Source organism: Lineus longissimus, chromosome 6, assembly GCF_910592395.1.
Source record: "Lineus longissimus chromosome 6, tnLinLong1.2, whole genome shotgun sequence".
In the NCBI taxonomy this organism is placed as follows: domain Eukaryota; kingdom Metazoa; phylum Nemertea; class Pilidiophora; order Heteronemertea; family Lineidae; genus Lineus; species Lineus longissimus.
Window position 1 is genome coordinate 4,176,486 of NC_088313.1, and position 23,980 is coordinate 4,200,465.

The following is a 23,980-nucleotide window of genomic DNA, read 5'->3' on the forward strand; positions in this document are numbered from 1 at the left end:
TGGCTTGGCAATTCCATGGACTTCTGCAAGGAAAGCCTCACTGAATGGTAGCTAAAGATCTCCTGTGCAGGCCAGTGGCTTCGATAGAAATAACCCCTTGCCAGCCTTTTCTGGGACATAGATGTGCATACCTCTTCCTATGGGAGTGAGCCCAGGGCTCTCTTGGGTCAGTAATGCTTGTAGAGAAGCTATAGCTTATATTTTCAACAGAAGCAGAACATAAATTGTTCCTTAAGGTTAAACATCATATTGTAAGATTGTAAGATTATTGTAAGAAGAAATAAGACACAAGAAAAACATGAATTCTTTCATAAAATATTTTGATCTTGTTAAAATCATTTCAGCTCGAATATTCTGACCAACCTAGCCCAGGCAAGTGAGTTACAAGCTGATCAGATGCACTCTCTCATTTGACTAATTCCCCTCTTTCCTGATCTGAGCCCCTCGTGATGTAAACAGGTTGAGTCAGTTAAAAACAAAGCACCTTTGCTATCTAGGCCTAGTCACTTTCTCTCCCTGAATGCATATGTGAAGCCCCCACCCCCCACCCTCACACACACACACGCCAAACTGATTAGATATACCTGACTGGCAGAGTTCCCTAGCCTGAAATCTGGCAATGTATAAAACCCTTGGTGAAAACGTTTAAATCAGCAACAAAAAGTGTAATTTCTGGGTTTTCTGATGATTTTAGGCATGATTTTAAAACAATTTTCACTGAGTTGAATGTAAACAGGCCTTGCAACGTGTAAAGTTCCCCCCAAATATGTGTGGGGAGGCAGCTCTGGACTGCTATTGCGTTTGTGCCTTAAAACATATCAGCTATTAATATAAAGTAACAGTAGAACAATGGTCTTTGCCCTTTTAGGTGGTAATTTACATGTACATGCTAATCAGTAGATTATCGCTCTAACACTTTCGAGTGGAGTTGTTAACATGATTTTGATAAGTTGGATGGACTGTTGACTGTTTGTACATACTCTCTGATACAAACTTAACCAGGTTTATACAATGTGCTCCACTTACGGCGACAAGTCCACTGAAATGCACCCAATTGTGTAGCTCATCAAATTCTTTTATCAAAACAAAATGTTTAGTTAGAACTTGGAGAATAAAACAAATTTGACTAGGATAGAAAAGGCATCATGATAATATGATTTCCATTTTTCCTTTTTCACTTTTCCATCAGACATTTGGGACACATTCTGCTTTCCTAATTTGGGTTTGTTTTTCTGTGTTTTCTGTGTTTTTGTGTTTCATATCAAAAATACTTTTTGTGTAATAATGACCAAATTGACTAGTGATGTCTTTTAAATTTATTTTGGAGCAGCTTTTACCATCTTAAACATTCAGAAAATGCTTCAGAGGACGATGCCCCAAAACACATTTGTGACCCGTCACAGCAAAACCAGCTGCATGTTCACAGAAGATGAGCCTAAATGACACAAGATAATGGAAGAAATTGATGAGTTCATATTTCACAAAAGGCAGACAACAGAGAAATGAACAAACAGTTCGTCTCAACCTGCCAAGTTCAGAGCGACATGCGCCTGGTTTTGCTGTGACGGGTCACATTTTTCCAATTTTAGGCACACAAATTTTATATCCTTTCCTTCATGCTATGTTAGCGATGACCGGTACCCAGGGTCGATGATCACATAAATGTCTTTAATATCATCCGTAATAGCACTTAGGTGATTACAATGCTGATGTATTGTGGTTTGATTTGAGGAATCTGCAAGTGGTTCCACCTTCCGAAGCGATGTTGCATACATCTTTTTATAGTTGGCCAAGTGAAGCTCAGTGGTTTTGCTGAAAGAAACGAGAACATCATCGGATCAATGGTTTATAAAAGGTTGCACAAGCATTGCATCAGCATGCTAACAGTGGCAAGTTTATCTGCATTAGCACATCATCATCAGTCTGTGAAAGCTGAAATAGTCAGCCCCTTTGTTTTGTAACCTTCGAATGAATGGCCCCTTGTTTCCTTTGAACAGAAGGCCCATATGTCTTATTTCCTTTAAATAAACATCCTCTTGGCCTCGTTTCCTTTGAACAGAACATGCAAAAGGACCCATTGTCTTGTTTCCTTCGAACAAAAGGCCCCTAGCGCTTGTCTCCTTTAAGAAGATCCCCTTGGCCCAGTGTCCTTAGAATATGCTGACTACATGTACATGAATAGCAAGGATTAATCTGACATCCTCTTGGCCTCGTTTCCTTTGAACAGAACATGCAAAAGGACCCATTATCCTGTTTCCTTCGAACAAAAGGCCACTAGCGCTTGTTTCCTTTAAGTAGATCCCCTTGGACCAGTATCCTTAGAATATGCTGACTACATGTGCATGAATAGCAAGGATTAATCTGCAGAGGTTTAAAACAATTGTTTTGTTGACTCCCAACTAGACAGTCAGACATGCAACAGATCTCATGATATTTTTCTCATTGACTACGTTTGAGGGGGTCGGGGCAAAATTCACTTGAACTGAAAACGTACCTTTTTTTCAATGAACTTGTAATCCTCACAAGGTTGAGCAGAATAAACTGAAGCCTGGACTCATAGATCGTGAGCAATTTCTGCAACTCCTCCTCGTAAGAAGCCAGGTCATCTGTGTTGTCGTCGCACTGCTGGCGTACAAGTTCAAAAGCTTTTTGACAACTGATCACGTGTTGGAGAGCGGATAGCAGAGTTCTCTGCTTGCTGTTCGGACTAGTTTGATCTGAAAGAGATGGATTTTAAAGATGAATCCCAGTGGAAATGGTGGTGCGATTAATGCTAATTCTTTCAGTTTATTCTTGGAACATCTCAAAGGGCATCAGACAAGACTAACAACTGTTGGCTTCTGCAGAGGACCCAGTATCTGTGGATGAACTGGCGTGGATTTCAAGCAAATAGAATGCCTCGATTTTCAAAGTCCCTTGAATAAGACTCGGAACTAAATATTTTCTGTTTCTGCATGTCTATGCCAGGGCAGGTTTAAAGATCCCACACAGGAGGTTAAAATGTCAACTTTCGTGGACTAAATCCTATGGCAAAAGACACTAAAATTATAATAATGACATTGAGTTCTTCAATATATATAGTGCTTCACCATGTTGCCCTGTTCAAAGCACTTTTGGGCTACCATAACATTACCTCAGTCTCCACAGAAATCAATCAGGGGTTTCAAGGAGCAACCAGAAGGTGCTCACTTGAACTCGCCCAGTCAGGGAACCAAGCAGTGACTCGGCCGGGAGTCGAACCCACGACCTCTTGTTCATGAGGCCGCCTCTCTTTCACTGCGCTACCGTTGCCCCGCTGATGATGAGGATGAAAGATCTGAAACTTACTGTTTAGGACAAATTCAGTCATTGCAACCTTCTCTAGTTGTACCCTGAGCAGTTCGCAGGGGCTTTCTACAATGAGATAGAAGCGACCAGCTTTCCCATAATGAAGCTCTGCTAAGGTTTTCAAATGTTTCTTTTTCTGATCATTTGACTGAAGGAAAGAAGAATATATCATCAGGCAAATTTTCAACTGTTTTGAAATGGTGGATACAATATATTAGTAACAGTACTTACTCCTAGCGCTAACTCATTTTTTCTGAACCTTTTCCCTCAAAAAGCTCCAGATATTCAAATGGAGTGTTCTTTTATAACCATATAACAATGGGACAAAGTCACAATCAGATAGACAGTGTCACATTCAGGCAGACAGAGTCACAACCACCTGTGACATAGAACAGACAATCAAAGGAGAAATCACATTACATTTCGGAAATTTGAACCCATGATCTTAGGTTAGGTCCAACAGCTACAACATGCACGATACCTCTTATTTGAAGATGAACTTAAAGAAAAAAGGACATTAACTACAGAAATATTTCAAAATAAAACTCTCTGCGCTCAAAGGATTGCCTACAAATATCCTTGAGCTTTAATAAACTAACACCGTTGAAGTCACCAACTTTTACCTGGTTTCGAAATGCATTGTGATAGAGCGAGGCAAGTCTATAATGAATGGTAGCAGCTCGATACTGGTAGGATGGCTGTTTCATGGTTGGAGTATCCACATCACAATATTTTAGGGCCTTTAGCATGAGATCCGTAACATCCTTCTCAACCTAGATAATCAAAAATACGAATGCACTTTACGGAAACAATCACATCCCGGAATCTTTTAATCGAGTCACTTGTTGGGATACTGACATCCTAGTGGTTTTCGAAGCTTCATTCAAATGTTTTGCGAAGGTATATCACCATTTCTTAGCCTCAATAAAAAATGCAACCGACCTATGACTTGGAAAGGGGAGGGTGTGCTACTTGCTCCTGAACCAAGAGGTCAAGAGATGAGTTTTGACATTTGGCAAGAAGGACAAACGTATGCGTCCTTCATTTAATTTGTATTTACCTGCTCTTGAGACTGCGAAGACAAAGGTGCATAGTCCTGCATCAGTGTTGCCATGGTGAAGTATGTACTTGATAGATCCCATGTTATTGAGTCCCACACTTCGGGTTGGCTGTGATTACGGGAATGTAACGACTGCAAGGCATCTTGGTAGTAGTCAACAGCCTGAAACATATTGTAGTAGAATGATAGTATAATTGTCAAGATGGCATGTTCCTTCTTGTATCCTTCTGCTGCCTTCAGCTATTCAATGTCTATAAGAGTGAGAGCAGAATTTTCTAGAGCCGGTTTGTAAGGAGAGTAAAACTTGTCAGTAGAATGCCGTTCTAATGGATGTCTTTCCAACAGTACTTATTTTGTCAGAGTCCTCTCTTCACTGTATAGCTGCAGGAGTCTGACACTCACCAACTCACCACATGGATGAGCGCTTGAAATTCTCAGTTGCGCTTTACTGATACCAATGGCCTAGGTATTTTTAGGACTCTTTCGGTCAAAGGTTCAAGCCCCACTGGTAGCTCTCTCCCATGCGATCAGTTTGTTAGTGACTGCCAGTTAAATACAGGGTACAAACTGCCTTCTTGCCAAACACCTGACATTACAGACAATAACTGACCCAGAGCTCTGTAACATCTTGAGCTCTGGACTCATAAGTGGCCACCAACATCTGGGCCATTTACCCACTGCGCAAACACATTACCAGTTACATTAATCTTCAATATGATGAGGGAAGTTAACTTAACGGAAGAAGAAGAAGTGGTGTCTAAAGTAAAGAGTGTCTTATTAGCCAAATCTAGCCGGCCCTTTCATTAGGGATGACACTGTAACAAACAACTGTGTTTGCAGCTTCTCTCACATGTAATTTTTTGCGTAACCTATATCTTTGGTAAAACCAATGAACTTTTTATTTGCATCTCAGAGTAACTCACTTTCGTATAATACATCTTTTCCTGGCCACTGAATTCGTTTCGTTTTCCATCGATGTAATCGACAGAGGTTTGAGCACAGATCCTCATGAGACGTCCCTGGTTTGAGTAGAGTAATGCAATGTTTATTGTGTCATTAATCATCTCAAAGGCCTGAATTCCGCTTTGAAAGCTACTGAAACTCTGCGTCCAGAGGTCCTTCCAAGGGCAAGCGTCACCTGATCCTGTTTAACGAGAAAGATATTATTTAAAACAGGATACAAGTTGTTTGTAGTTGCTGTACTTTGTATCACTAAATTCATAATTGAAAAGGACACAAAAAACCATCCTCTTGCAAACAGGGCCTACAACACAACTTCTCCTTACGCATAAGTATGTATTGAGTGAAATGGCCTGATATTGTCAGGATGCAAAAAACATTCCTGTTGGCTGTCAGCAGTTTTGTTACACCACATCTGGCCTGCAGATACTTATGTCAAGGAGAAACTGTTGGGAACACAGCAAGACCTTGAATAAAGGACAAGCCACTTCATCTTACCACAGGATTGAATTCATAGTACAGGCAGCCCAAATGTAAAAGAAGCTTCATATACGACTGGTTTTTCGACTGACCTTTTTCCTGAGCCAGTGCAGCTGCCTGGTTCATATAATGCACACCAAGTTCATTCCTGACATTCCCATATCTTTTGATAATGTTAGCTTTCCTGGAAGCGTCTCCCTCCATCTTGTTAAACAGTCCTAATGCTGCTTCATAGCACTGACAGCCTCGCACTAGATTCTGTTCAGAGGCGCAGGTGAAGTCGCTGACCATTTGGAAGCCTGAAATTGTGAAATGTTTGGGAATCATACTTGAAAGTTTAACCAAAGCAAAAATTGGCAGCGTCAATTTGCACTCAAGGCATTTTTCAAAAGTGGTCATCATCTAATGTCGACTTTTACTGCTTTTACTACACTCTTTGATGGAAGCCCAAGACTACCTTAGGCATCTTAGGACAGCTGAAGAGGTCTGTAGGTATGGCACTTCTAGATGCTTAAAGGCAAGGGAAACAAGCACACGAGAGCCAAGCAAAGTTCAGAATGCCCACCAAGGCTTTGACGAAATTCTCCCATTCCCCTTGAGGTGCATATGATACCGTTGAGAGTTACAAGTGGCACCGGCTGCATATCAAACCCAGGACCTCCCGATCTCTAGGACGATGCTCAACAGTTGTGCCAACATGCTCCCCTAAGGGGATAAACGTTATATGTACAAAACTAACCTGCTTCATAATCTCTTGTATCTTTTTGGGCGCTACAAATAACGGCGCTATCCTGCTCCGATGCGTAGTTAAACAGTTCTTTATGCAGCTCAATGTTCTTATTTTCTCTTGCTATCATCACGTGGGCGTCACCAGCCATGCCAAGGAGTGCTGCCAGCAGGCTCTGATTCTGCTCACCCCTTGCTGGGGACATTGACTTCAGGGCCTCTAGAAAAGAGAAAAAGAGAATTGGGAAAGATTGTTAGTAGGATATTTGCTTTTTTATTCAGTCTGCACTCATATGCTTGAGATTGTTTCGATGTTCTTCAACTGTCCAAAACCTTTCTCAATATTCATTTTTGTAAACTGTAAAAGCACTAGTCCTATGACATTCTTCAACCGAGCCGTGTGGTCGTAACAGTGTTCTGCCTAACCACCCCCCCCCCAAACAGGGTCTGTTGTACAAGAAATTTGTACAAATTCAACTAAACTTTCTGATATTGATAGGATTGAAACAGGAAATAGGTCCCCAAAACCCCTGATAAAAAAAAACACACCAAAAAAACAAAAATACAATGTTATGATACTTACCGAAACAGATCAGACCAGTCTTGACAAGTCTGAGCGCACGCCCAAATTTCAATAGCTTCATCCTACTGTCAGCCAGCCAGTAATAAACCAAGGCGGCCTTGTACAGGAGATGGACTTTACTCGTATGATGCCAGGTGTGAATCGGGGTGTGACAGCTCTGGGCCAGGGCCAATGGATTCGATGGATCATTTGTAATATCGGGCTCTGCGGGTGTCGATTCCTTTGGCCTGTTTTGCCTCAGAGGTTCGTAATGGAGTGGTATTGCCTCATTCGGGTGAAAGTGTTTTGATTCTTTCTGCTCCTCTTCTGGCTCCTTGACCGGATTCTTGACATCTTCATCGAGACATGTCAAGGCCTGGAGAGAGGAAAGCGACAAAGAAATAACACAAATTCTAATACACTTCAATTGCAATTTGCATGTATTATACACAGTGCCTTGTTTTTGGGGCAGTGGTCTTGATTTTTCGATCCAGGTATGGATGGTGCAATCGAACTGTGCTGGATTTGACAGAACAAAGCCACGGCCAAAGACAGTTTGCATACATGTACAACTCATAAAAATTTAGGTGTGATAAAATTGAAATTAACACTGCAGAGTTGGGTCACTGTCATAAGATCAAGACTGTCGGGTGACGGATTTTTGGTCTGACAAAGTGTTATTGATATGACAATGAAAAACTGCTAGCTTGGTATTACAGTGGAACCTCCCTTAGCGGACACCTCTCTATTAAGGACACTAGTTTTGGTACCAAGTTTGTTGTTTCCATTCAATTTGACCTCTCTAATCAGGACACCTCTATATTAAGGACAGCACTTGTCAGTCCCGAGGGTATCCTTAATAGAGCTTCGACTGTAATTCCTTTAAATCAACAAAGAAAATCTCACCATAGCAATATGCTTCAATGCTTCCTTACACCTCTCTTCAACATCGCCGGATATCGGTGGATACGGGGCTATCACTTTCTTCTCCAACGTGTCCGGATGGCACAATGTTCGGACATTGACACTAGTTTCTGGTTTTAGTCCTTCAGAATTATCATTTTCTGCATCATCCTGGAGGGCAAGAATGCGAAATATACATCTAGTACAGGAAAAAGCCCAGTGAGCATGTGTGAGCTTACCACTAGGCTACCCAAAGTGCTTCAGTGGAAACATCCACCCCTGTCACCGTTGTGGTCCCAGGTTCATATAATAGAGAGGGCCACTCTCTTCGACAGCATAGGTTTCCTCCGGGGCCTCCGGTTTCCTCCTACTTACATTGTCAAAGTGCTGAAATAAAGGTCAGCCAATGTTGAAATTTCATCAAACTGTGAAATAAAATTACCCCCAATATTTCCAGGTTTATTGTTTACGCAGATTACCGGGCAGCTACTTACATTGTCATCTGTTTCCGACTCAGACTCGGACTCATCTGATAACGTCTGCTGATAAATGTCATCCTTCACGTAAACTTCAGCAAGAAGGAAATTAGCAGAAGTCACAATCTGCAGACAGAAGCGAAGGAAATTTGTTATTTGTTGTTATTTATTGTTACCTGTACCACGTTTGGGAACCAGTGGTCAAGGTTCGGCAATCATATCTGCTTTTGGTTGGAGCAAAATGTTGAAGCAGTTAAAATTACATTTCAGTGTTCAATTTGAGGTGTTTTGGAATAGAAATTGATACCTCATGTTGGTATTGGTCGTCTCACCAAACACTGCTTTGGTGGAGCTGTTGTTTTGCCTACATTTTTAGCTCCACCCCCGCAGTGATTGGTGATACAACCAAAACCTCAAGCTCAGTATCTAATCCTTAAATCAACAATTCATCGGGGATGAATCCCGAATGAATTGTTGCTTTAAATCACTGTGCTTTCAATCACTCTATGCACTAAATTTCTAGGAAGCCACGCCCCCACGAACCTCAACCAATGAAATCGCAGATAAACAAAAACAAACCTGAACACGTTGGGATATCGCGGCTGACTTTTGTTAAGACGTAGCGTAAACTCTGTTCGCAATAGTATTTAACCTGGTTGACCAAATTTGTAAAGTCATTCATTGAAAAAGTACCAATTATACGAAACGTTTGAATAGACTGGAGTCGTTGCATTTGTTTATTTAAACCAACACTTGTTGCTTCAAACACTTGACACGTGAGAATTTATCACAGCCAGAGGAACTGATGTAAGTCTCACAAATGGAGCTAACCTGAGAATGCTGTCTCTCATCCAGCAGCAGGAGTGAGTTTTTCAGCAGGGTCCGTACAGTACCCGACTTCTTCCTTCCCTGCTGGGCCCAGATGTTCATCGCTACACGATACAGCAGCATCCCGACAGGAATAGTAAACGGATTCTCGTTTTTATTCTCCTTGATGTCTGAACACAGTGTTGTGAGGTCGTACAGCTTCACAATATCATCGTCATGACCTCGAAAAAAAATCATGATTTTGTTAGCGAAAACCTCAGGCTCTCAGACCATTTGGTGTCTGCATGATTTGCATCCAGGATCTGACCTCAGAGTTGATTTACAAATGAAAGTTTCTTGACAAAACTAGCATCAAAGCAAAAGTTTTAATAAGTGGCCCTTAGGTATCAGAGCACTGCATGTATTGTGGACACAAAGTTACACTGACCTCAAAATTCTTTTTAGGCAACAGGCTCCAACTTACTGACCTGGACACGGAGTATTGCTTTATCCACCAGCAGAGCTTCACCAGGCCTTTGAATTGACAAACTGATGATTGCAAACAAGAAAGTCTAAGTCTGTGAATAATTACATTGAACATGTAGGACATTCATGCACTCACCTTTGAAAAGCCAGTATGTATGTCCTTCTTTAGTAGCATTGGACTTCAAAAATGACAATATATTCTGGGCTAGATCTCTAATGACATTTGGAGAAAATTTCGAATTATCCATATTGGGAATATCCTCCGTTTTGATCAGTTCATAGTTTTGTACAATACCGCTCAGGTGGAAACACATGGCAAGCTCTGGGACGTTGCACATTAGGTTGTCCAACCAGTAGTCGAGGCCTGTTAATACGCTGATAGGTTTTCTCATGTCCCTGAAAGACAGGAAAGTTTACATGTAAAAGTACAGTAGAACCTCCTTTAGCGGACACCTCTCTATCACGGACAACCTCTCTATGAATGACACTAGTTTTGGTCACAAATTGGTACTTTCATTTCAATTTGACCTCTCTAATCAGGACACCTCTCTATTAAGGACAGCACTTGCCACCCCGAGGGTGTCCTTAATAGAGAGGTTCTACTGTATTTATAGTAAATCATAGTTTTCAGATATAAGAGCAAACAGAATTCCATTTGATACATCCAAAAGTACGATGGCTTTTGATACTACTCGGTTCCCGAAAGATCTCCAAGATCTCTGCACTGTGATTGGGTTGCTGGAGGATTAATACTCTGTCAAATAGTGTTAAACTGCTACTGAAGAACAATCTCGACTGAGTTGAATTTGAATGCAGTTACCCAACACAGGACAAGGTAGCTGTGGATAGACAAAAGCCACCCACTATCAATGTTGTGACCTTTTGTCACACAAGGGTCAAAGAGCATTAAAGTAAGCCATTTATATCCTATGTGATATTGATAATTGATTGAATCTAGAATAACACTTTTACGTGTTTTTCTTACCTTAATCTAAGACTGACACATGGATGCGTGCCTCCACCAAAGATTGGTAAATCAGTTCCAAGCATCATCTGAATGTCCTCAAATGTCCACAGCAATGTCCTCTGGTACTCACTTCTCTCAGGCTAAAAACAGAATAATTTCATTAGCAGGATCTGCTGAAACTAAATGGTTTCGAAGACTGAAATGGAAATGCTTGAACCTGACCTCAGGCAAATTCCACAGCCAATAATATGTGCTCTAGTATTGATTTTTGGAGGTCAGGTCATCAGACAGCGTACCTGCAGGCACTTGGGCACCCAATTTTTCGAGCCCTGCTTAAAGGCATATGTTATTCAGTCTTTGCTAAAAGAGTAAAGCCAAATCTGATATACGGCTTCAGAGTACCATTTCTACATTCTTCCTGCATTAGCCAATACCTACTCCTGACAGCGTGTCATTCTCCTCCTCATAATCAAGAGGTTCGATGTCCTTTTCGGGGTCATCTTTGTCACCAACACTGAAAATATATCAGCAAGATAAAGAAGGTTAAGAGGCTGGGGAATAAATGCAAAGCGCTTTGAGACAATGGCTGATAGTAAATGCTTTTACTTTAAACTTCATGTACATTTACACTAGCCATCTCTGTAGCAAACTGTAGTAAAAGCATTTACTAGTCTTTATAAATATTAGCCAATAAAGTGGTTCAGTATAAAGTGCTATATAAGAACTTTAAAATGAACATTTCTGTTTTTTTCATTTCGTCCAATGCATTCTCTTCACTTTTAGATATCGGTAATTTATACATTATAATATAATGTATAAATTATGTTACCACGTGTGGATTAATCTATACTTGATGTTACCAAGCATCAAGCAGTAACATAATAAACACAATACCTTCATACCAACATGTAATTATGCTAACTGTCACTCAAAAAGGTGGTCAGTAGGATGCCCAAGGTTTTTACTCACCTGTAATAAAGAAACTTCGAAAACATATTTCGGTTTTGTAAGTTGTCTCTTCTCTTGTTTTTCCTGAGGAAACTTTTATCCTAGAAAATAAAAGACGTTTATTTTTGCATCAAATGTCAAAAAGTACTTATCAGTAAAACTAAGAATGATCAATGATCAGTCTTTATTTCTTCGTGACAAAAACAATGGAGAGGCAAGTAAAATCTTATATGAGACAAAAATGAAGTCAGAAAAATTCACTATTCTATTGACAACTTACATTCTGCATACTTTCTAACACTGTTTCATAATAGAATTTCCTTAACCACTGCCAGTCGTCTTTTTGTTGTCTCAGGAGATGCTTGTGGACGTCAAACTCGTCTAAAAGCAGCGTATTTCCAACCCTGTGAACCATCATACTGACATGAGATTTGCTGTAGGGGATTTTCATCAGCTTCTTGATGTTCTGGAAGAAACCAATGTTGTTTGATCAGTAAATTATGAGTATGCAAAGTAAAACTTGAAATTGACGTAAAACTTGAAATTGAAGTAAAACTTAATGGGACAATATAGACAGCAGCTAGGCAGGCAAGGTAAAGTTACACAAAGTCGCCAATAGGGGACGCTCACATCTCACAGCACGTCGAAATGATTCATGCTTGTACAAGGAATATATTTAGTGCTGAATCTGACATGACCCACGTCCCTTACAGTGTATATTAGTCACTTGAAGATGGCCAAATTAGCCCCTCTGCTCCTGCCTATATACATGTAGTCCCCCTTTAAGAAGACAATCTCTGACAAGACCAAATCCATAGATGCAAAAACAAGAATTGATACCCACCTGTTGCCGACACTTTTTTCAGAGGACCAAACAACTAACTGCTAATCATAGCTATTTAGCAAATGCAAAAATAAACACTTGAATTCTTGTAAAATCATGTTTTTAGATTGAAATTTGGAAGGAAAACGGCACCAAAGCGGGTTGAAGTCAATTCTCCCTGACTTGCCTGAGCCTTCCACAAACTACAAATCAAGAGCTACACCTAAAAATTGTACAGTTCCTGAAAACATATTCTATTCATCCTATTTAATGTGCATACAACATATGATTATTTACCTCAGCATCTGTGATGACATCTACTTCTCCGACCATGTCAGGGTAATTGTTAGCCATGGTGAAGCTGTCAAAAGAAGAGATGTAAAATGAACAATGTACATGTATTCATAGTCCTAAGAGGAACTTATTAAACAAGATCCAAAGCTAAACATTAAGTACAAAGCTGAATTAGACAAGAGCATTTAACTTTTGAGGCAGCCCAATACAAATCTTGTTTGTTTAGAGTAAAAACATGAGAAATCTTTAAAAACAAAGTGAACGCCAATTTCAAAGTTGGGAGTCTGTTCTTTGTTTTTAGAGAACAGCCTCCCAGGTTTTTTTCAATGGGGATTAGCTTCATTTTGAAGGAGTTCTATTTGCTTTAGGATTTCAAGTTCTAACCAAAATCGTGGTGCCTATGGTCAACTATTGAGGACGATACAAACCTGTTGAAACGTGAGCGGTCCTTTGGCTGTGATGCCTGTCCGATGTATTGCTCCAGTCTTGAACTACTTCGGAGCCAGTTGGCAGGTGGTTTATTCAAATTCGTATTGACCTGCAGCTGGAGGAAGCTCAAAGGATGGTCCATTATGTCATACTTGACCACAGCTGTTGATTTCACATCCTTTGAAGGCTGCTGGTCCGGCACAGGCATTTTATCATCATTATCCTGAAAGTTTAATAAAAGTAGGATAAAATAAAAGTGGACTGGTCAGCTAAAATCTAATGAAATAGTTAACTACACACTCAGTCTTAGCATGGAGGTACCTCCGTGGTCTGAGGAGGCTGTCGAGAGCAACAACAAACTGCACTGAAGCAAACAAAAGACTTTTGTTGCATACCACATGTTCTGGTCTTCTCATTGTGATTGTGTCTATTTAGGTGTGTTTTGCCTATGAACAGCCACCTCTGACTGATGCAATGTTTAGCCTTAATCAAAAGAAGAGTTTTGCAAAACTTGTTATAAACTACACCCTTGACCCTACAGCCTACAGGCTACAGACTACAGTAAACCCAGCCCCAGGCCACATTTCAGACAGGGGCAGGTCACTGCAAACTCCATGCACCATACCATGATACCCTATATAGGTATGGCAGAAGGACCCACACAACAAACATCCACGGTAAAGACAGAAAGTCAAGACACGCTACAGTACAATAGTACGTCAGTGCGTACTGTCACACTGTGAGTGTGAAGAGATGAGAAAGTGAAAACAAGGGAAAATGTTTCACTAACATCACAGTTTTCTCGCACATACCTCGTTTGATTCCATGTTTTCGAAAGTCTTTTTGTTCTTTAGCAATAGAATAACATGACTGATGTATTCAGTTTATTTTCTTTGAATGAAATAACAGGGTAAATTGATGTTTGTGAGCAAAATTTCGTTTTCTAGAGTGTTCACCACTTTCCGGAAGTTTCCAGTGTTTACCATTTCTGCGCATGCGTCTGGCGTGTAATCATGGCCGATAGCAGAAGCTTTTTTCTGTCATTTCTCCACATTTTCATGCTTGTTGGCCTTCTAATACTCCAGATTTGTGGCCAGCGTATGTGTAATGATAGTTTTTGATATGCAGTTTCCAGAAAATATCATCAATTGGTGTGCAGATGCGTACTTATTGATAAAACAGCAGTCGAACGGAGAAGGAAAATTTGAATGTGTACCATTCAGTACTGCGCTGTGTATGCTATGCTGCTCTGCACTAGCTGCATAAGATGAGCATGATACGTCTTCACTTCCAATCCGTGTCCATCCCATCCACTGATCTAAACGACAAAGCCAAGATCACAGTTTTTGTATTAATTAAGGCCTTTATTATCCTTGATACAAATTTTTAGGCCCAGTTATTTATATGACGTGACTGTTACTGTTTAGTCTGTTAGGCCAGGCCCAGGGGAGACCCCCCTCGCTCTCCCCCCAACACCTTACTTAGCACCTGGCCTCGCCTGGCATTCACCTCTAAGGTGTTTGTGATGTGACTTTGTTCAAATGCTGACATTTTACAGTTATAAAAAGCCCCGGGAACAAACTTTACGTGACAAGGCCTAGTAGATAGAAAGCCTGCTGGATATAGCGACATCCAGACTGACAGCCACTACCACCTAAGTTCTGGGTCAGTAATGGACAGTATGTCAAACTTGTGGCCCCTTGGCTCTCTGCCTTGCTTTGAGGAGAGATCAATAGGGTTGCTGTACTAATAATAATAGAGGCTAAATAGCATAGGCATCATGTAATTGTCTTGTCTGTTACTCTTTCAATGCAAAGTTTTAATACAGCTGCAAAAATTATAGGCTTAACGGTGGGATTTGGAAATAATAAACTTACTAAATGAAATTGTATCATTATTTTATGTCACATGTAAATCAGACAGAGACAGACAAGGCAGCAGGTGTTCATTCAATCATCACGTTTTGTTGTTACCAACTATCACTATCGGTCATCATGGCAACAGCTTGTGCAGGCATACATTTCAACAAAAGCTTTAGGAATTCCTGACTGTGCAATAAATAATAGATAATGAACTCCCACTGTGGGGGAATTCCATAAAGTTAAGAAAAAGCTGAAACTTGCTGACACTTGTGGCTGGATAGGGAATGCGTGCATGTTAATCGCCACTCCCCTTTAAAAAAAACCCACACCAACGAGCTGAAAGCTTTTAAATCCATCAGTGATTACCCCAAAGGCGGTACCAGGCAATAGCTGATAATCTGACAGAAATCCCAGTTCGTTTAACTTGTACAGCACTGAAGTATTGTTGTTGTTCTATGCCACTTTGTTGTCATGTCGCCAGACTCCTTGCATGCAAATTGATGAGCATTGATCGATTGTCATGTGCAATCAATGTGAAATCAATATCATTGTACTATAAAGCTGATGATTGTATTGGTAATTCGATGGGAAGGCTGGGGTGTAGATTTCATCTTGGCCTTCTATGCTGTGCTTTGCATCAATGTTGATGGTGGTTAGCATTCGGAAAACGCCCTGCCTATTCATTTAGGGCTGAAATAGTGGAAATTCCTGATCTTTGTACCCCATTGATGATTGAAAGTGTTTGTAGGCAGGCTGAGAATTTGTTTCAAAATCTGTTCTAATTGTTTTATTGTAGAATTCTCTGAGTGTGAAACTCTATAGCCCAATTGGAAAACTTGGAGGTGACAAGGTTGTGGAAAGATTTAAAAAATATATTTATTGAGCTCACCCAATCAGCACTTTTAGTCTTAATTTTAAGTCTAAGATATCAAAAAATCGACATGTTTTTTAACGAGGGCCTTGTTGATTTACGTTGTTAGATTTCTTTCGTTCCTTGTACGTTATGCATCTCTCGTTGGAATCTCATAACTAATTATGACATATATTTTTAGATCATAACACCATCCTGAAGACGGTGTCCATTGAAGATGACTTGTTCTTCCAAATATTAGAGCCAGAATCTCTCAGATATCTCTACCGGGTCCGTCCAGCCAAAAACTTTGGCGGCTCATTTGTAAGTACATGAAGATTGAATTGTATATGGTTAGATTCTGACATGGACACTCTGAGATCAAATTTTTCTTCCCTGAAATCATCATCATCATCATCATCATCATCATCATCATATTACTATTTCTGCTTTCAGCGGATCAGTCGTCTTTTAAGTAAAACCAGTTACATGTGCGCATTTGCAAATTTTGTCTTTTTTGGGAGGCAAGGCTTGTGGCCTTCTATTTGTGGCTCACAAAGGAGTGACTAATTCATACGTGTAGTTGGTTCATTTATATTTAGAATGCATTGAATTGAAGCGGGTTACAAAATGCCAAACCAAAGCTAGTTTTGAGTGAGTATTTGGTATTTATCTTGCCTATTAAAGTATGCTATTTATTTAGGCACTTCTTTTGTCAATTTCAGCATAAAAGTCTCCACCGTATACCATTGGTTCCTACAGTGCCGGAACACGGATGCAGCCCCATCTCAAATGGGATTTTAATAAAAGATAACGTGGCACTTGTACTCAGAGGGTGAGTAATTGTAATAATAATCATGGACACTTTAGCTGGTAACTTTCATTCCCCTTAACTCAAGTCTAAGCAAAGAATTGTAGTAGGCCTACATCAATTGAAGTATCTGATAATGGAAAAACATGTAAAGGAAACAGTCTCTGTGCTGTAATTTGTGATGAAATTATGTTCTCCCTTCTTTGAAGTGTTGTTTAAATTTCATGGAGTCATCCCGAGTCTGTTTTGGTATTTTTTGTATTCTATTCATATATAAAAACACTCTTATCTTAGAATTCATCCGAATTCAAGAACATTTATTATTTATTATTATTATTAAAACAATTTATATAGCGTCTTTTGTAAAACACTTCAAGGCGCTTTACATTTAATTTAAAAAAAAAATTCAATGCATACAATAATTTTGCTGTAAAACAATAAGAGATAAAACTGAGACTATAAGACATTAGGTAAGACAATTAGAGACAAGATGACTATAAAACATTCTAGGGTGCATTGTCACCGAAAAAGTGCTTCCTAAAAAGATATGTTTTTAAGTGTGACTTAAAAGTTTTGATGTTAGCTATGGATTTTAAAACATCTGGTAATTGGTTCCAAAGTTTTTTAAATTGTTTGTTCTGCAATTTTCTCTGAAATTCTTGGTAATTAGTAGTGTCATTGGGAAATTTGTATGTGGGTTACAATTCATGAAATGAAATGTCAATACAAAGAGTTATGGACCTGTGTTCCAGGCAATGTTGATTAGATGTTGAGTTAGGTGCCCCCAGACAGACCAATTTGTATTTTTGCAACACAGTGTAACGTTTTCCAATCCCTTTTTCAGCGGCTGCTCTTTTGTAACTAAAACATTAAACGCAGAGGCTGCTGGTGCTGTTGCTGTGATAATAACAGACAAAGATGTCCACGAAGATAAAAGTATGATAGATATGATAGAGGATGGCACATCGAGACAGACCACCATTCCGTCCTTATTTATGGTGGGGAAAAATGGGTACGTTGATATTTTTTGCGGCGTCCTAGCTTTCAGAAGAAGTCGATGTAGAGTCCTATATTTAGAAACGGAAGCCTAGTGAAGACTGTATTCCCCGTTAGAATGCAGCCCCTGACGGGGTCAAAAGACATGATAACCTCGCCAACATTTCAGGATAGTCATGCCGATTCACATACATTGTCATTGGTCAGTGGTGTGGGAAGTCATGAAACCTTTGCATTGACGCAGGAAACAATCATAAGTCGTAGTTCCACCTATCATAAAACCCCGTGTTTTTTCAAGACCCGTGTCTTCGCCGTGTGTCAAAAAACCTGTGGCGCACTTACACCTATCAGTTGTGTTAGATAATGGTTAATAGCCCCGGCGACAGGTGCGCTGTAGGTAGGGAGCTCTCCTGTGTTTCTTTCCTGTTGGAGGGGGCGCAATACCGAGGCAACTACACCGCGCCATCTGTCGCCAAATCTTAGAACTTGCAATTGCCGTGTCTATTCAGATTCCACCTATCAAAAAACCCGTGTTGAACACGGGTCTAAATTAGCCCCGATTAGCCCCATCGAGCTCGATGGGGCTAATAGACACGGGGATTTGACACACGGGTCTATTAAGACACGGCAATTCATAGGTGTAAGCGCAAAAGACACGGGGATTTGATAGGTGGAAGTATGACTATATTTGTTTGTTTTTGATGTGAGAAGTCTAAATTGAATTTTTGAAGTTGCTTAAACATGTCAAGCGATGCACTCTTATGGAGGGGTTCAAGAGAGGGTTTAGTATTTCTTTTGCATCTTTTTTACAAGCAAGCAATAACTGTATTAAAGATTGCCATTCGTTGTTAAGTTGTTATTTTTTAGCCAGGACTAAATGATAAAGGGAATCATTTGCATGTACACTCCCTGTCAAATGTTAATGATTTCTTTATTTTTTTTCAAGGCTATTTTAAGTACGCATGCATGAATATTGCGACTGATATGTAAAAGCTGAGGTCCAGATTAGAAAAGAAAAAAGGAAAAATATCCTGTTTCTGAGCTATTTACCCAGCAAAGAGTGGGCATTGAATTGAATCACATTGAGTGAATGTTGGCAGAAAATGTGTATTTCTATCAGTTAATACTTCTAGACTTGATAATACTTCGAAAAAAAAATTGTTGGTGTAAGCGAAAATACTGATATAAAAAAGCGTAATCTTCATAGCATAGTATATACAGTGGAACCCCGGTCGGCGACCACCTCAGTAACGCGACCACCCCGCGAACACGACCAAAATTCTCCGGTCCCGAATGGTTTTCTCTCTAATTCCCATTAACTGGCCCTCGCTAACACGACCACCCCGGTACCCAGACCGCGACCACCAGCTTGGTCGGTCCCAAACTGCAAATTAACCCCGCTAACGCGACCATGAGGCCTAATTGCCGTAATCAACCATGACCGCATCGTATCAATTGGCACCTTCTCGCAAATCCGTGTTGATAATTAGCACCTCGAACACATGGGAATCCATATGAAAATAAATGATGTGTAAGCGCAAATAAAATGAAGAATAAACTTTCTTTTCGACTCACGGTTTGTGTTTTCATCATTTAGTATTAAATGATGTCAAGAGGCATGCACACGTAGTTTTTAGGACAAATCAATTATGTTGATTAGTAAGAGTACCGATACTCAAAGTAAAGAATGCTTACTACGTCGTAATGTTGATAAAATACGTTATTAAAAAGATGATTTAATCAGTACCAGTTCAAATTGGCTGAAGTTAAAGCAGGAAGACATCAGGAAGAATTCTCAACATCTTCTCACATCACCTCTCTCAATGTTAGCGGGAATATTAGCTTGACATCAAGAAGGGCAGCTGCCGATGCTGTGAATTACATGCTTGTTCTAATTAGCATGCTCAAGTTTTAATGTAATGTTTGGTCTAATTAGCTCTCGTCAGTTTATTTACTCATTTACATAAGTTGCAAATTAAACGCAAAACACTCAAGAAAATGATTTTTTATCCGTACTATACACACAAAATTATCGAATCACCCGGTGGCGTAGTCATTCATGCATGTCAATGTACACACAGCAGGACGATGTTTTGGCGGGAAAACCTACTTATGATTCTTAAATTCACTAACGCGACCACCCCGGTAACACGACCACTTCGGCTTAGTCCCTTGGGTGGTCGTGTTACCGGGGTTCCACTGTACATGTTTAACCCATCCCAATTATGTCTTTTTCAGGTGGATGATCCGTCAAAAGTTAGATGAGGTGGGAGTGCCTAATGCCATCATCGATATCCCAGTTAACGTCACCTTCATACCCAATTATGCGCTCAATCAACCACCGTGGACTTTCTGGTGAAATTGAACCGATACTGTCTAGTACTGTATACTGCGAAATTTCATAGGTTTTTATTTTCCTAAAAAGGATAAAAAAAATTTCGATTTTTGTTGAGGCAGATTAAAAGTTCCTTTTCCATTTCTCAAATAATGGAGAAAAAAATTGATATTTTTCTTTTTTGCCAAATCCAGGAAATGATATATAATAAAATGCCTGCAAAGATTTAGTCGTTTACAGTATCACTACATGTAACAGTAGACTTTTTTTATCTTGTTAAGTTGATTTCTTATAACCAAAGGCATTTGCATTGTTTTCTTTGAACCATTTCAATTTACCATTATCGGGTAGTAATATAAGTCGTAGTTCCACCTATCATAAAACCCCGTGTCTTCGCCGTGTGTCAAAAAACCCGGGGCGCACTTATACCTATCAGTGGTGTTAGATAATGGTTAATAGCCCCGGCGACAGGTGCGCTGTAGGTAGGGAGCTCTCCTGTGTTTCTTTTCCGTTGGAGGGGAATTTCACGTGCGCAATACCGAGGCAACTACACCGCGCCATCTGTCGCCGGGTCTTAGAACTTGCAATTGCTGGGGCTATTCAGATTCCTATCAAAAAACCCGTGTTGAACACGGGTCTAAATTAGCCCCCGATTAGCCCCATCGAGCTCGATGGGGCTAATAGACACGGGGATTTGACACACGGGTCTATTTAGACACGGCAATTCATAGGTGTAAGCGCAAATGACACGGGGATTTGATAGGTGGAAGTACGACTATAGTATCAGTTTTCAGAGTACTGAAGCCAGGGAAAGCTACACTGTTCAAGATATTTGAAATTCAAGTTTGATTGAGTTTTCAGTTGAATGTATACACATTTGATATAAATTTCAATACATGTTGGTTATTTCGTCGATGATTTCGCAAAGTGACACGTCAGGATATTATACAGAGGCAATGTTTATTTCTATTTTCATATGCATAAACGGCATAGACCTTTGAAGAAAATCTTGCTTAATTTTCCATCTATATAGAGGCATCTTCAGTTTGTGTCTCACCAAAAACACAGCCAATTCTTTAAAAATCCCCCAAAAATTACAGCTACATGTACAAATCTTCAGTTCGAGACATGACCATCAGGAATGTTTCTCTGCATGATTTTAAACAAAAAATCCAATGCTGTTGTAAAAGTGTATTGTTAAGTTTATGACAATTTGTTTGAGGACTTAATTAAGAGACTTGACTCTTGCACCAGGCCAAACCGCCAAATTCTTCTGTCATTCAATCTTACTAAATCTAACCACCTTGGTGTGTAGATGCTTTTGTCCGGGAGTTGAGCGACTTTTATTTAACATGCAAGCTACAAATGATTTTCAAGAATGTGTTGAGGGATAGAGTACGCCTACCACCCATAGAACCCAATTCTTAAGTTTTTCCAGCTCTGTACAGAAGCACAAGCATCATTGTACACGTAAATCTTGAACGGTTGGATTTAGACCCTATAAATGTATTACCAACAGATAAAAACATGGTGCCTCTGAGTGAGATAAGCATGTTTTTATTTGTTTTTAAGTGGCAATGTGGTTGGAAAATGACTTTTTTTATGTATTTTGGCTTGATTTCCATAGAAACCAATTTTAAGTGTCATATCCTATGTACCCGGTATAACATATCAAAAGGAGGCTTTTTAAAACATGCTTATCTCACTTGTTCATCTTATTGCTTTGGCCTTAAAGAGAAGTCGATTGGAACTTCACAGCTTTTCATTTATTTAGTCACAGAGACTTCTCCATCAAAATTACTTAAAATATCGTTTTACTCTATTCAAGACACTTCACACAAGCAGATTGTAACTGTGAGTTCTTTTTTTTGTTGTTTTTCAATTTACTTGATTATCAACGCCAAAAAAAACAGTCATTCTGTTTGTATTTCATCATGATGTACACAAAGAAGTCTTTATCAAGTTCATTATAAGTTGTCCTTGTTGGTGTCTTTTTTGGACATAAGTTATTATTATGCATTCACCATGGTAACCATTGCTATGCAATAAATTAACAAATGTTTCTAATTTGTGTTCTCTTCTGTGATTTTTCATTCAGCTTTTTCTTCTTTCAAACGGATTTCTGAAGCCATTAGGCCTACTGTAATGGCTTACATAATCATTGCATAAAGGCATATTTTTGCGTTTTGACTCCTTGAATTGCCCAAGCATATGAAATATGCATATGCCCCCCTGTGACCGAGCAATGTCATTTATCTAACTCTACTTTAAGGAAGATGTGGACTTTTTATAAATCACGGCAGCAAAAACTGTCTGCCCATTCATCCATCGTTCCATCCATCTTTCCATCCATCTTTCCATCCATCAATCCATCCAGCTGGTCTATCCATCCATTCTTCAATCAATCTAGCTGATTCATCCATCCTTCAATCCATCCAGCTGGTCTATCCATCCATTCTTCAATCAATCTAGCTGATCCATCCATCCATCCATCAATCCATCCAGCTGGTCTATCCATCCATTCTTCAATCAATCTAGCTGATCCATCCATCAATCCATCCAGCGGGTCTATCCATCCATTCTTCCATCAATCAATCTACATGTAGCTGGTCCTTCTATCAATCCTTCCATCAGTCAATCCAGTTGGTCCATCCTTCCGTCCATCCATCAATCAATCTAGCTGATCCATCCATCTTTCCATCCATCAATCCATCCAGCTGGTCTATCCATCCATTCTTCAATCAATCTAGCTGATTCATCCATCCATCCTTCAATCCATCCAGCTGGTCTATCCATCCATTCTTCAATCAATCTAGCTGATCCTTCCATCCATCCATCAATCCATCCAGCGGGTCTATCCATCCATTCTTCCATCAGTCAATCTACATGTAGCTGGTCCTTCTATCAATCCTTCCATCAGTCCATCCAGTTGGTCCATCCTTCCGTCCATCCATCAATCAATCTAGCTGATCCATCCATCCATCCGTCCATCAATCCATCCAGCTGGTCTATCCATCCATTCTTCAATCAATCTAGCTGATCCATCCATCCATCCATCAATCCATCCAGCGGGTCTATCCATCCATTCTTCCATCAATAAATCTACATGTAGCTGGTCCTTCTATCAATCCTTCCATCAGTCCATCCAGTTGGTCCATCCTTCCGTCCATCCATCAACCAATCTAGCTGATCCATCCAGCTGGTCGATCCATCCATTCTTCAATCAATCTAGCTGATCCATCCATCCATCCTTCAATCCATCCAGCAGGTCTATCCATCCATTCTTCTATCAATCAGTCTAGCTGGTCCTTCTACCAATCCTTCCATCAGTCTATCCAGTTGGTCCATCCTTCCGTCCATCCATCCATCAATCTAGCTGATCCATCCATCCATCCATCCATCAGTCCATCCAGCGGGTCTATCCATCCATTAGTCTTCCATCAATCAATCTACATGTAGCTGGTCCTTCTATCAATCCTTCCATCAGTCCATCCAGTTGGTCCATCCTTCCGTCCATCCATCAATCAATCTAGCCTATCCATCCATCCATCCATCCATCCATCAATCCATCCAGCTGGTCTATCCATCCATTCTTCAATCAATCTAGCTGATCCATCCATCCATCCTTCAATCCATCCAGCAGGTCTATCCATCCGTTCTTCAATCCATCCAGCGGGTCTATCCATCCATTCTTCCATCAATCAATCTAGCTGGTCCTTCTATCAATCCTTCCATCAGTCTATCCAGTTGGTCCATCCATCAATCAATCTGGCTGATCCATCCATCCATTCATTCATCCTTCATCAATCCATCCAGTTGGTCCATCGGTCCACCCTTCCAACAAATCTTCCATCCAGCTGGACCATCTTTAATCCTTC

At 40.0% G+C, this 23,980-nt stretch overlaps 2 protein-coding genes across 3 annotated transcripts; one reads left to right on the plus strand and one right to left on the minus strand.

Moving 5' to 3' along the window:
• Positions 1 to 297: 297 nt before the first annotated feature.
• LOC135489170 (erythroid differentiation-related factor 1-like) lies at positions 298 to 14,208 on the minus strand. The gene is made up of 20 exons (XM_064774386.1): positions 14,061 to 14,208; positions 13,248 to 13,471; positions 12,823 to 12,886; positions 11,983 to 12,168; positions 11,724 to 11,803; positions 11,193 to 11,268; positions 10,773 to 10,894; positions 9,924 to 10,183; positions 9,326 to 9,543; positions 8,513 to 8,620; positions 8,022 to 8,189; positions 7,137 to 7,491; positions 6,567 to 6,773; positions 5,920 to 6,126; positions 5,311 to 5,531; positions 4,388 to 4,549; positions 3,951 to 4,100; positions 3,328 to 3,475; positions 2,495 to 2,717; positions 298 to 1,812 (listed from the first exon to the last, which is right to left on the minus strand). The coding sequence occupies exons 1-20, from the start codon at positions 14,073 to 14,075 to the stop codon at positions 1,620 to 1,622; spliced, it is 3,387 nt and encodes a 1,128-aa protein (XP_064630456.1). The 5' UTR covers positions 14,076 to 14,208; the 3' UTR covers positions 298 to 1,619.
• A 55-nt stretch (positions 14,209 to 14,263) lies between these two features.
• LOC135489573 (protease-associated domain-containing protein 1-like) lies at positions 14,264 to 22,145 on the plus strand. 2 transcript variants are annotated; one of them, XM_064774973.1, is made up of 5 exons: positions 14,264 to 14,346; positions 16,163 to 16,284; positions 16,686 to 16,795; positions 17,616 to 17,783; positions 20,006 to 22,145. In XM_064774973.1, the coding sequence occupies exons 1-5, from the start codon at positions 14,307 to 14,309 to the stop codon at positions 20,124 to 20,126; spliced, it is 561 nt and encodes a 186-aa protein (XP_064631043.1). In that variant the 5' UTR covers positions 14,264 to 14,306; the 3' UTR covers positions 20,127 to 22,145. The 2 variants fall into 2 exon arrangements, with proteins under 2 accessions (XP_064631043.1, XP_064631042.1); XM_064774972.1 differs by having other exon boundaries at positions 14,271 to 14,352.
• Positions 22,146 to 23,980: the final 1,835 nt, after the last annotated feature.

Coding starts and splice junctions, on each gene's coding strand:
- LOC135489170 (XM_064774386.1), bottom strand. Junction 12,169..12,822: donor ATGTCATCACAGATGCTGAG/GTAAATAATCAT, acceptor GGTTTCTTCCAG/AACATCAAGAAGCTGATGAA. Junction 9,544..9,923: donor TACATACTGGCTTTTCAAAG/GTGAGTGCATGA, acceptor TTTTTTTTCGAG/GTCATGACGATGATATTGTG.
- LOC135489573 (XM_064774972.1), top strand. CDS start 14,307: ATGCTTGTTGGCCTTCTAATACTCCAGATTTGTGGCCAGCGTATGT. Junction 16,285..16,685: donor AAAACTTTGGCGGCTCATTT/GTAAGTACATGA, acceptor TGTCAATTTCAG/CATAAAAGTCTCCACCGTAT. Junction 17,784..20,005: donor TTTATGGTGGGGAAAAATGG/GTACGTTGATAT, acceptor TGTCTTTTTCAG/GTGGATGATCCGTCAAAAGT.